Source organism: Lytechinus variegatus, chromosome 16 (genome assembly GCF_018143015.1).
Source record: "Lytechinus variegatus isolate NC3 chromosome 16, Lvar_3.0, whole genome shotgun sequence".
Lineage (NCBI taxonomy): Eukaryota > Metazoa > Echinodermata > Echinoidea > Temnopleuroida > Toxopneustidae > Lytechinus > Lytechinus variegatus.
Genome location: NC_054755.1, coordinates 27707499 through 27720810, shown reverse-complemented (window position 1 = coordinate 27720810; position 13312 = coordinate 27707499). Strand labels below are relative to the sequence as shown.

Genomic DNA, 13312 nt, shown 5'->3' with positions numbered 1-13312 from the left:
CATTAAAAAACCGTGGCCTGTCAGACGATCTGTGTGGAACTCATATTTGAACAACCACTCTTATTCAGAGATCATTTAGTGAATTACAAAACAACGATAACAATAGATATTCTTATACCAGTTTTTTTGTTGCCTAAACAAGTTTTCTTGCCAAATGTGCTTTTATGTTTTTATGAAATTATATAGCTCAAAAAAACCCTGAATTTTGTGATCATGTATATCAGTTCATTATTCCATGCTGAAAAAAAAATTGTAATCTCAGTTTCCTTTTTCTGAGATGCACTGTATAATCACTCCAACTGGAGATTTGTATACTTGGCCCTCTATTGGGGATCCTGAAACTGCCGTGTCCCAGCCTCTCCTTGGCAGATATGTCAAGTCACCTTACTAAAAGACTCGCTCATCTCCAACACTCTCCTATTCATGCGTATGCTACAGCATATCCATGTACTACGGTGAACGAGTTTCTGAAGTGATGCTAATGCGACAAGGGCCCCATAACACAAAGGTTACAGACTAATCGCTAAATGAAATGGCCCGTCTAGACTTGTTGCATGCGCATTTTGCTCAGCAGACAGACGAGGAACAAATCCAAATTCTTCTTTCAAATTATCGATTAATCGCTATTTTTTGTGTTATGGGCCCAGGACATAGTTTTGTATCTGATTGGACATGCGGGCATCGCAGTTACAGCATCACAAAAAGATGGCCTTAGATCAGACTACAATGTCCACTCTCTTGGTCTATGCGTCAGACCCCATCCGACGACCTCCTGCTTCCTCAGCGCCGTGTGCGGCATGTGGGTTTTGGGTATGGACGGCGTCGAGATGAAAGGCACATCCTCCTCACCACCGAAGGACCTCCCAAGAACAGAAGCCCTTCCAGTCTCTTTATCAAACGAGGCACTCAGTCTCCCGGACATGGGCCTTGTATGGCCAAGCATCGAGTAATTCAGGCTTCTTGCCGATAGGTTTTGCGTCGTTGACCCGAGAGCGGACTTTGGACGTATCCTTAGACGCTCGTCCCGTTCATCGTTGGTGTCTTTCCTGAGCTTCGCACGGCCTCCGATGGGATGACCTAGGTTATAGGTTGGGGTGGATGACTCGCTGTAGCTCCTGGAATGGAGTCTAGCAGACTTGCCTGCAAACCACATATCTGAATCATCTGAAAAATTAAAAACAATTTAAAGTACAGAGAAATTTATTAGGATAACAGAAATCTGTTCAACGTGGGAAAAACATGACTTTATAGAAGACATACATGTGCAAAAAAAACTTATGAAAAGAAACAGCTTGCATAATACATATATTTTATGTTATGTTTGAAAAAATAATATCAAGGAACATAAATAAAATCATTCACCATTGCATAATGGATTAGCATATACATGATGTGATAAAATGCAAAGGAAAGTCAATGATGAGAATAGTTTTTTATTTCGAATTGCTACACGTATGATGATTGAAATAAAAGAAATATTTTAAGAATACTGGCCCAACTAAGCACAAGTTAAATTGAAGTGCCATGCAGTAAATTTTCAGTAAAAATTGGGGAAAAAATAGTAGCAATTAGGGACATTTGGTCTGTGAGCTCACTCTCACATTCTTTCAGATTTTTTTTCATTATTCTACTATTAAACAAATAAACAATAATCTAACCTCTACCTCATTCATCCTGATAAAATAATAGAGAAGCGAGAGAGATCTGGTGGTTGTTTCATAAAGCTGTTCGTAAGTTAAAAGCAAAAATAAGAATGACTGGTGATCCGTTCTGTATTAAATGATATATTCATTGACAATGGTTACGCGTGTAAGAAAGGTTCACCAGTCGCTCTTAACTTACGATCAGCTTCATGAAACGGCCCCCAGGAAAGGCAAAGACTGGAAGAGAGGGAATAGGAAAGCAAGAGATGGTGTAGGGGTGGGAAGACAGAGCGGCAGAGAAAGAAACAAGACGGTGAGGAAGAGATAGAGAGGAGGGGAGTGCAAGCAGAAGAAAATGAGACAGAGGAAGAAAATGACAAAGCCAGACAGAAATGGAAAGAATATGAAATCAACAAAGGTATAAAAAAAAATTTAAAAAAGAGACAATGAAAGAGAAAGAAAATGAGACGAAAATACAGCCACATTACGAAAATTTCCCGTTTGATTCTCGACCTCACTTCGGACTGCAAACTGCGGTTTTATACCCCGATTTGTGTTTGGAATATCTCAAACAACTTTTCCAACCCCGATAAACCCATCTTGGCCAGGTAATCCCCTTGTCTCGATTTCACCACCACGGGCCAGCTAAATGAGCGTTGAGCCAAGGACGAAATGATAAACAACGCTGTGCTATTACGTAAGACTTGTCTGCCTGTAGAAGGATCTTCGGAATGAAATTATTGTATTCGATATTAATCACGTTTTCAAAGGCATATTACATTCAGACATCCAATACTAGTCCATTTTCAATTTCGAACGAAGAAAATCGACCTTGAAATAAGGAAAGTAAGCGAATAAAAATTACGGTATGCTTAGCATGCAAGGACCGCGATGCATGCATAGTTTCTGTCCGTCCAGCAAGAAAATGGGTTCACTCGCGCAATGATACAGTCTTAACGTTCGAAAAATAGAAGTAATGGCATACCAACATACAAAGTATAATAATCATGCTGCTGATATGCACAAAAATATGAAATCATTATTTTTTTTGACCCCAAAGTCTTATTCATAATTTAAATACAAACTATGCCTGTAACTATTTTTTTAATCTCAAACATATTATTGCACCATACGTGGTTCTCCGGTAAACTGCCTATGTGCGCTGCATCCATTCCACCGTCTGTTTTGGGTCGTTTATACTTTTAGTTTCCACCATTAAATGTCTAACTTAGATATGTTGTGCTAATTTTTTTGTAAGTCAAAATGTTCATCGTTGGAGAGCGAGTTCAGGCGATTGATGAGTTGGGAAGATGGAGTGTTGGAAAGATCGATCACGTGTCTTAGTTTACAAAACCGCGTGCCCGTTGAACCCCGATCCCTTCAGTGCCCATTTTTAATATGTTCCCCTTCCTCAAGTACATCTTGTTGAATAATCACTTTTAAAAAAGTTGTTTTTTTGCCCCCCCCCAAGCCCCCTTTTCATAGTGAAAGTTCTTTTGCAGTGTCCTTTTTTATCTTTGATCAAGCGACCCATTTGAACATGCCCATATTTGATTGTGATAAATGTCTGTTTTATTTTCTAGTTCAAAATTTGTCATTCTGCTAATATGAGGTGATTAAAATTAGCGCCCTGTCCTTTTTGTCGGGAGAAAGAGAGAGAGAGAAATAGAGATGGGGTGGAATTTCCACCCCATCTCTATTTCTCTCTATATATCTTTAACAAGGGCGCCGGAAGCGAGGGGGGGCAGGGGGCACTTGCCCCCCCCCCAAATAAATTTTTTTGGGGGGCAAAACGAGATTTTGCCCCCCCCCCCATGTGCCCCCCTGAAAGTAGAAAAATGATAATTTTTTTTAAATAATTAAAGGACAAAAGTATACGATGAAGGCACTTTTATGACCCAAAATTGTCATTTCTATTGTCAAAAATGAACAATTTTGCCCCTGACGGGGCAATGACATTATCATAGTAAGCCTGGCGTCTTTTGACGAACAGTTCCTCTGTGAAACATACCTTTGAAAAGCCCCTTTTCCATCTTATTACAGTGTGATAACGTTTAACCTTTTAATGAATACATTTCAGACTAAAACCGAATGGCAAGCTAATTTTCTTTAATATCTAAACCTACAAATTATGAAAAAGATGGATATCTTCTTAGATAAATGATTTGATTTTATATATTTCGATCCAAAAAGTGAAAAAAAAAATCAAGCACGTTTTGAAATAAAAAGATGGCTGTGTATTTATGCAAAGCGCAAGCGATTTTATTATTTTTATAATATGTCCTGAAAGTTTTCTTTTTTCCCAATTATTCACCTCCCTTCCATCATTCAACTTTCTTCCCGGTCCTATCTTTCTTCTTATTTTTCGCCTCACCTTCCGCCGCTTCGCCCCTTGATCTACCTATGATGACCCCTCCCACGGCAGGAATTTTGTGTAAAAATGGAGTATAAGTCTCGTTATAGTCAAAGAGTGTTTAAAAAACAAATTTGGGGGATAAAGCATAGTTAAAGTTCATTGTGAAGGATTAATCATTACTCATGAAAACTATTCTTTATACTGAGTACGCAAACAATGAAAATATTCTCAGTATATTCCAAGTAAATTTGGAATAAAGGGAAAGTGAATTGGATTAACAAAGGTATGATTTTACTGGGTATGGAACATTCTCGTCTAACCGTCTATGCACTAAATTCAGAGGCGATTTTCCTTTTTCATCATTTTTATTAGTTATGAAATCGACAATGGCCATCGATGTCATCAATGTCTTCACTCTTTGGCTGGTATATAGGGCTAGATGAGAGCTGGAGAATAGTTGGGCCGGTATGCCTTTTCTTTTCCTAACCAAGTTCTTAACAAAAACTCCCGGCAAAAACTATCTGTTTATATATATTTCGAAATTCAAGGATACATGTGTATAATTTCGATTTGAAATTATGTATTTTTTCCATAATAAAAGAGCACAAATAGTAGGGGGACATTTGATATTATGTACCCCTTTCCAAAATGGTAGGGGGACGCGTCCCCCCTGTCCCCCTGGGATTTCCGCCCATGGTGATGGGGGAGCTTTTGCATTTTCTAGAATAAAATTGAAAGATTTCGTGCACACTTTGGGTGAATTTTGTGAATTTTGCCCTCTCGATCGGCGGCCCCCGGATGCATACGGTCATGTTTGTCATCTTAAAGTCTTTAAAAGGCCTATATTACATTGGTTTGAAACAATAGAGTTTGCAATAAGGCTCGTAATTTGCTGGAACTGCGACCCTGATCATGAAGAAACACCAGTCTGGGTCAGAAGGGAGGAAACAGGAGCAAAAAGAACCCCAAGACTGTTTAATTCTCAAGAAATTTATTTTTGAATGCTCTTAGAAACGCAACTTTTACACTAAATTTTTACACCCTCAACCACACCCTCTCCCGCTCGATCGCTTCCGTATCTCACGCTTTCAAAAATATTGTGCCCCCTTCGGGATTTTGCCCCCCCCCAAAAAAAAAAAAAAAAACTGAAAGTGTTCCGGCGCGCCTGGGTGGAAACAAATCTGAAAGAAAACATGAAACCAAGAAAGGTATTTCAGAGGGAGGTTTACCGTATACACATGCTATAGGCCTACAAAATAAGAACAATAATGGGAGATAAAGATAAAGAAGATCACCTGCTAATAACGCATGTGAATTAGAAAACGTTCTGAATAGATATGAATAGAACATTGAAATGCTATCCAAACATTGTGATTCATAATGCTGGTCTTTGTATTTTAATGTTCTATGTATAGGCCTACACCTCAACTTTGAGAAAAGGACATTTATAGGCCTTACTACAGATATGATTGGCAAATGCACGTTCTTTAGAGGTGTAGAAAGGGGGTGGATGAAGAAAATAAGTCTAGAAAGAAAAGAATTAGACAGCCAGACAGAGAGAAAGAAGGAAAGAAAGGAAGGAAGAAAGAAAGAAAGAAAGAAAGAAAGAAAGGAAGGAAGAGAGAGAGAGAAAGAAAGAAAGAAAGAAAGAAAGAAAGGAAGGAAGAGAGAGAGAGAAAGAAAGAAAGAAAGAAAGAAAGAAAGAAGGAAGGAAGGAAAGAAAGAAAGGAAGAAAAAACTTTCTATCAACGCGTGTATACATCCATGCGCTCGCCGGAACTACACACATTGCAATCCATCGTGTGTGGCCCCCTGCTGTGACCGTATAGATGCTGGGGTGAATTATCTTCCGACCGAGGTCAAGAAACAGGTGTTTCTATACTTAAATTTCATGCTTGAGGGCAATAGGATTTGTATTACTGGGAGAAGATATTTGATAAGGAAACATGGGGTATACAGCCCTCAAACGCGAGATTTTCGTCATGACATGGATCAATGACCCACCAACCCAGGGAGTGTTTCATCAAGCAAACAGTGATTTTCATTGACCAATTTGATCTGAGCCAATCATATGCAAGGATTACAGTAGCTTATAACAATCACTGATAACTTTGCTTCACGAAACACTCCCCGGGAATTCAAAACCTCACCTTCAAATCCGCTTCTTGCTGTATTCAAGTAGGATTCAGCCACGGATCTCCCATCAAAGTAATCCAACACCTTGGGCTCTGCGGATTAAAGAATTTAAATGATATTCAATCAAGATTCCAAGCATTTCAGTTTGATATTCGGCAGTCAGATCTACCAATATCTAATTACATTTAATCATATTGAGTGTATTAATAAATATGTGTAGATGCATCAATTGGTACATGTATTTATTGATGAGTGTATCACATTAAATGTGTATGTAAGTAGTGTTTTCCTTAGTTTGTGAACCTTTTGTAGTTAATGGGCTCACAGGCAGTAAATAGTGATTCCCTCAGAGAATGTACAAAACAATACTCCAAAATTGCTGCTCTGGGTTTAATAAAATTTGGCATACAAAGGAAGGGAAAATATCCCCCAGTCATAAATAATTCATTTTCTTTTCTGAGTACACATTATGCTAGATTCTTCAGAAAAGAGAAGGGGAGAAGATGGAAAAACAGGGAGTGGGGGAATAATGGCAAATTGTATCAGGAGGGATAAACATTTTCTGACCAGCAAAAATCAAATGAAAAACACCTCAAAGACAAAGCTAGGTCACCAACATCTTTGGAAGCACTTTCCTGTTTAAAAAAAAATATCATGCAAGGGAAATAAAAAATGGTCATCACTTCTGTCAGGAGAGCTTGGGGCGAAACAATGTACTTTTGCGTCCCTTTCAGGTACACCAGTGTGTAAGGTAAAGAAATGTTACTCACTCTGTGTTGTAAAAAGCGTGTCTTCAACTGATGATTCCGGGCTTACTGACTTGTAAGTATCAAATAGACTGAAAGTAAATTATAAGTATCAGAAAATTTAGAATTCATTAAGCATACTGTCCATAAACATTAATATCATGTTATTGATTTCAATATTGCTGTTGCGCCTTTCAACAATTTGTTGCATTATATTTCATTGTGAAAAAAAATATTGTGTTATAATTCAATTAAAAGTCAGCTTCCTAATTACAGACTACAATTAATCATTAACGGGGCGTTGTGGCGTGCGCCTGTAATCCAAGCTGTGGGGAAGTTACAAATTGATGCAGAGGTTCGAGGTTCGAGCCCTGATCACGTCTTTCGTGGTCTGTCCCAGACGTAAATAATCATACCTGATTGATACACGTCTGTCATAAACTCAAAATACACACATACACACGGCATGACATGACCTACATGTACATGTAGTTGATAATATATCCTCTGAGGTGAAATGAACTTTGACCCACGGCTTCATATATCCATAGGGCTTCTCTATTCCTCGAACAGGCAGTACAAATTCATTGAAATACCACATTCCATTGTTCAGGGAAAGCAGGGTGATATCGTCAAACAATTCTGGGAGAGACATTTACAATATAAGTCGCTGTCATCATCATCATAATCAATAATAATAACCATTATTTACAATATCTGATAACATTATACTCAAATAAGAACCAAATCAGTTGCATTGATAATTACAAATTATTATTTTCATTTATGTTTTTTCATTTTTGATGATAAATGAATGACTTACCCTCTCTTAGTAAAAGTGAATCTGATTCTAGATGGATGAATGAAAATGCCATGTTTATTTCTGCAGCTGAAGTACTGCCTCCCTTTGTATAAACCATTGTGTTTACCAACTGTAAAACAATCACATTAAAATTCTCAAGATTACTTTACCGACATTTAAGGAATGACACTTCATTTAGGGGCGTATGCAGGGAGCAGAGGGTTACAGGGGTCCAACCTCCCCCCCCCCCTCTCAATTTTTTTGTTACAAAAAGACATAATTTTTGGGGGGCACGTCAAATTTTAATTCAAGTCGAAACCACCCCCCTTTCAAAAACACTACATACACTACTGACTTCATTCATTCTGATGGCACTGGTTAGTATCCTATTGCTGGAACAACATTACAGTTTATCTTCAGTTTGGTAATTACCCCAAAACTGCATATCACTATTCCAATTTATTACTAGATTATACAAATGTGTGTGCCCTAGAAGGGTTATGGTGTGAAGGATATAAAATATCTAACAAAATATTTGATAGAATTGCTGACTTTACACCATAACAAAATGTTTGTATACATGTGTAGTTTTCCTTGCTAATATAAAACCCTTCCTCAAGCATGGGATGGGCTGAAAAAGGGACATAACCTGTATAGCTTTCTTAATGTCCAATTACTAATAGGTATGCAGCCTTCTCGGCCTTTGCCATGGAAATCAGTTGCATAATTTCAAGTAATGGATCAATAAGTGAGACAATTGAAACACTACATGTCTTCAATTGTCTGAGTGCATCAATTAATCAATTGCTTTCCATGACAAAAGCCCTCTACAGGATTCTTACCCGGTTCATCTAGCTCGATTCCGACCCAGTCTCCCGTAGTATTGGTCAGACCTCCCTTATACTTCACCGTCCCCTCAAGAACTTCACCCTTGTAGATGACCTCTACCCTTTGACCCACGTTGATGTTGATGAACAGGACCATGATTGGTGAGGGTATTCACATGCTATGCTCACTCATCTGTAGGATAGAGAAAGGAAACACAAGAATGATGATGCTAAAAGGAAACACAATATACAAATAATGAATGTTTATGAGTGCAATGGACAGAATACGTCATGAGGTGAAAGATGAAACAATCCATTCAACGAGGCGTAACCGAGTTGAATGGATCATTATTTCATCTTTCACCGAAAGAAGTATTCTGTCCATTGCACTAATGAAAAAAATTGATTATTTGGTTTATATGACACCTAAAAATTGGGTTCTTGTCATCTGAAATTTATCAATTTCCACGCAAAACATGCTCATGCAGTGCGAGTTTGGTCTGTTGATTGTTACGTCATTACAACATGCACACTGCTGGTGCCTGCGTACCTGCAGAACTTGCAGGCTATGAGCTGCAGTCTCGGTGCGCGAGTGCAATGGACAAAATCGTATGGATGCAAAATTGCAAGGTTAATGACGTCATTGCAAAATGGGCTGAATGAACGATATCAATCAACCAATCAAATCACAAGGATCTATCCAAGTGTCATATAAAATTATTTGATATTAATAACTTTATGATGATATAAAGAGAATGATGAGGTAACTTAGGGTAGAATTAGACCGTGTTATAAAAATAAATGAAAAAGAGGGGTGGTAGGCCAAAGAATATAAATAGCCAAGTCATGACCCCCACAATCACAATTGCCATTAATCCAACTTAATTCTCTATTTTTAAATAACAGGTTCAACTAGATCATGATTAATGAATTAGATTCACCATTCTTTTCATGCTAATCAGGGCGGCGGAAGCAGGGGCACTTGCCCCCCCCCAAAAAAAAAAAAAATTCCGTAGGAAGCAAAATAAAACACATTTTAGGTTAGAATTCTTAGGAAATAAAAAAAAATTGGGGGTCGCACTTTTCGCTCGCATCAATTATTGTTAAGTAAGGTACTCATCCTGTTCATGGTTACAAAAATGTTTAGAATGTCCAGTTTTTAGATTAGACAAGAATCTTTTTGTGATTACAATAACTACTCAGAATATTTAGTTTTCATGTCTGAATTGTGACATATGTCCAAGAGTTTGAGCTAACGATTCACACTCACATATCGCAAAGATCATGCCTGTTAACAGTGATTAGTGCCATAATTTATCTATATCTTATCAATCCAATATCACTTCAAAAAGGCTTTGCTCAACATAATCACTACAAAACTCACAGCTAGGGCCCACTTCATGCAGATGATAATCTTATGGTGAAAATATCCGTTTGCACTCATGATGCTAATTTTGACACACATAAGTTCCCTTTTTGGCTTCCCCAAATGAAAATATGTTCCACAACCCCTGATGCTAATTCTTATACAATAATAAAATATTAATGGCAATGCTCGTTTTCACAGACCAAAATCTTCGGTCTCGGTTATGTTGATTGTTCCGCTGAACTCCATTGGCTGACTTGGCTCCACTGCACCAATTACAGAGACCGAAGTTCTAACTCTATCTGTACAGGAACTAAATGGCCATATATATGCAGCATTAAGTTTGGATAAACCAGGGAAGTCGGAGTTTCGCAACAGCCATAGTTAGTCAATATCTTATTCTTTTAATTTTTTCCCATTTTCATGCATTTATTCAGGCCAAAATGAAATGACCATCTTTCATTAGGTCCAGTTCTTTTTATATATTTTATGAAGTGAAGACAAAAATCGATGAGCCCCGTCAGGGGGATTTGGCATTGACTGTTAACCCCTAATTGCGGCTGCACGATCGCGAGCCGTCTGTGTAAGAGGATTTTTTTTTTTTAATTTAAATGTTTGAAATCTCCTTGAAACAGACGGCTGCCAGAGTGCCAACTGTCTATGTTTTCAAAGTCAATGCTCATTTAGGACAAGTTATCTCTCTTTCTAATCCATTACATTACATTAAGAAGTGATTAACAGAACACGAAAAGAATGCATTAAATGATTAAAGTACTAGAAGTATATCTATCACTCATCAGCGTACTGCTCATGCAGCTCAGCTATAACTGCACAGTACTGCATTTCGAGGTTACAGCTCAGCTAACCCAGGGGGCTCCCGGCCGCGTAGCGGTCGGGAGCCCATGATCGTACTTGCAATTTGGCATACTCACCTGACAAGCGTGAAGTACATGTATGGTCAAAATAATTCTCTGAACAAATAAAACAGAAATCAAGCACTTACCAAGATTATATGGATGATGGTCTAATGAGTGGCAGTTTTTCTGACATCTGGGCACAGACTAGAACCTCAAAAAACTAAAAGTTCTCTCCTTCTACCCCCGTCTCGATCGGCCATTTTGTTACAATTCATAACAAAAATGGCCGATCAAGTCGGGGGTAGGACATTGTAGGAGAGAACTTTTCGTTTTTTGAGGTTCCAGTCTGTGCCCAGATGTCAGAAAAACTGCCACTCGTTAGACCCTCATCCATATAATCGTGGTAAGTACTTTATTTCTGTTTCAACTATTTATTCGGAGAATTATTTTGACCATACTTCACGCTTGTCAGGTGAGTATGCCAAATTGCACATACGATCCTGGGCTCCCGACCGCTACGCGGCCGGGAGCCCCAGCTGGGTTACAGCTCAGCCAGAGTTCCGGCGAGCATGAAGACCCATGCAGGGGCTCCCCTCAACTTTACTCGCAATAAAATAAAAATTTACTCATGTGGCTTCCAAGGAGCTGCTTATCTCAAGATGGAGTAGAGGGGTATCAGATGGACGGGGTCTCTTTCCTTTCAGATCCATGTAAATAAGCTACTGGGCTGAACAATTTACATCTTTTGGCCGCAAACCTGAGACGTCGACAAAGCTCATCATCCAGTTACGCTTCGTTGCACCTGTTCACGCTAAATCTGTTGTTGTGGTAACTTGATTCCTACATTATTGTATAGGGGTGTTGCGATAAAGAGTGATGTACATACAACAAAATAAATGCTAATTCTGTCAAGCCCGTCTTATATAAACGTAAAAATTGTTAAAATGGTATTTAATTTATTCTTTAATCAATAATTCATAATAAAACAATGTAGATAATGCGACAGTCGGCACCAATAAGTTTCAGAATACCCATCTATCGAGTGAGCTCGTCTCTGGATTTGGACTTGTCAATTTGTGACAAATTTATGGAGCGAGGGGGGGGGTTATTGTTCACCTTTTTCCGAGTGCCAATACGAGACAGAAGGGGAGTGTTGCAAAGTGTAAATGTTGATGTTTCAAGTTTCAAAATTTATTTATAAAAATCCACACGTATTGGATAAATCTCAATTTTACAAACACTTATATGGACAATTACAGTGATTATTAAGTTACAAATCTCCGGTACAAATCAAATAAATTTTGTTCAATTTGAGATAAATTCATATAGGTTCGGTACTATCACTGAGGGGAGAGATCAGTGGGAGAAGGGAGTGAAGAAGAAGAAGATCGATCTAGAAGAAGGATCGGGGAAGGGGCTCAGGGCTCAGAAGAAAGGTCTTGCCTTCTTCGATCTTCTTGGGGAGGAGAATTAAAGGAGAGGAAGAAAAAGAAGGAGGAGGAAAAGATCCTTTCTTTTTCTTCGATTGATCTTCTAAAGGAGGAGAAGTAGATATATAAGAAAAAGTAGAAAATAAAGGAAGAGGAGGAAGTTGGAACCTCGAGACAGCCTCGCCACCCGTTTTCATTTTGTTTTGTGAGATATAATACACCATATGCTTAGAATATTAGAAAGTATATGCTTGAAAGTAAATGAGGCTTTAATAGGAGGAAATCATAATTTGTAAACAAATTTTCGGCATTACTCCTATGTATTAAGATCGCATGCTCGATCTTTAATACACAGGAGTAATGCCGAAATTTTGTTTACAAATTATAATTTCCTCCTATTAAAGCCTCATTTACTATCTATTATCCATGGCAGACTGCATTTGCATGTTATGGATATTAATGAGTCAGAAAGAAGAGGATCGAGGGCACTTGAATTCCAGTTCATCGTGATTTAGCTGTGAACCAGAATAGTGGTTAAGTCGCTGCCCGGAAGCAGTAGATGGCAGGTTCGCGAATCCCACTGGTTCTATTATTTTTTTCTGACTTATGATTTTCATTAAAGATCATGCATGAGATCTTAATACATAGGAGTAATGCCGAAAATTTGTTTACAAATTATATGCTTGAAATGCGGTTGGAATGTCCCTTTTTAAGGTTTCACTATAACAAAAAACAGCTTATATTTCGCGCTTACATTTTGTTTTAATCTCTGGGCTGCGGTGGGATTCGAGTTCACACGAAACTCGATCTGCGACTGTAGGTTCACCCCCCCCCCCCACTGTGGCAGCTAGTGGCCTCCTTACCCTTGGATAATCCTTTAATATGCACTTTTTAAAAATCTTGATCAGTGCGAGTAGGCCATATCCTATAAAGATTATCATTATGAGGGGATCGAGCCCGCAGGGGAGATGAGAAATTAAACAAAAGGAAGAAAAGAGAATAAAAGGAGGGGAGGGGGAACCCGAGGGGGAAACTAGAAAAAAAAATCAGGTCACGGTCCCTGGTCGTGATCCCTGTGATACGAAAATTAATATGAAAAATAAAAATGTGTTTCTAGTTCAGTGTCTCTCCTCCCCATGTTTCCCTTGT

At 38.4% G+C, this 13312-nt stretch overlaps 1 protein-coding gene across 1 annotated transcript; it reads right to left on the bottom strand.

The window, feature by feature from the left end:
• Positions 1–241: 241 nt before the first annotated feature.
• Positions 242–8735, bottom strand: LOC121429926 (dynactin, 150 kDa isoform-like). Its single transcript, XM_041627188.1, has 5 exons — positions 8526–8735; positions 7705–7813; positions 6906–6973; positions 6150–6227; positions 242–1164 (listed from the first exon to the last, which is right to left on the bottom strand). The coding sequence occupies exons 1-5, from the start codon at positions 8665–8667 to the stop codon at positions 722–724; spliced, it is 840 nt and encodes a 279-aa protein (XP_041483122.1). The 5' UTR covers positions 8668–8735; the 3' UTR covers positions 242–721.
• Between the last annotated feature and the right edge of the window lie 4577 nt (positions 8736–13312).

What these genes read in the sequence shown, in the direction of transcription:
- LOC121429926 (XM_041627188.1), bottom strand. Translation starts at nt 8,667, where the DNA reads ATGGTCCTGTTCATCAACATCAACGTGGGTCAAAGGGTAGAGGTCATC. An exon ending in TTCACTTTTACTAAGAGAGG is followed by an intron (nt 6,974 to 7,704) that starts GTAAGTCATTCA and finishes ATTTACTTTCAG; the next exon opens with TCTATTTGATACTTACAAGT. An exon ending in AGCAAGAAGCGGATTTGAAG is followed by an intron (nt 1,165 to 6,149) that starts GTGAGGTTTTGA and finishes TTAATTTTTCAG; the next exon opens with ATGATTCAGATATGTGGTTT.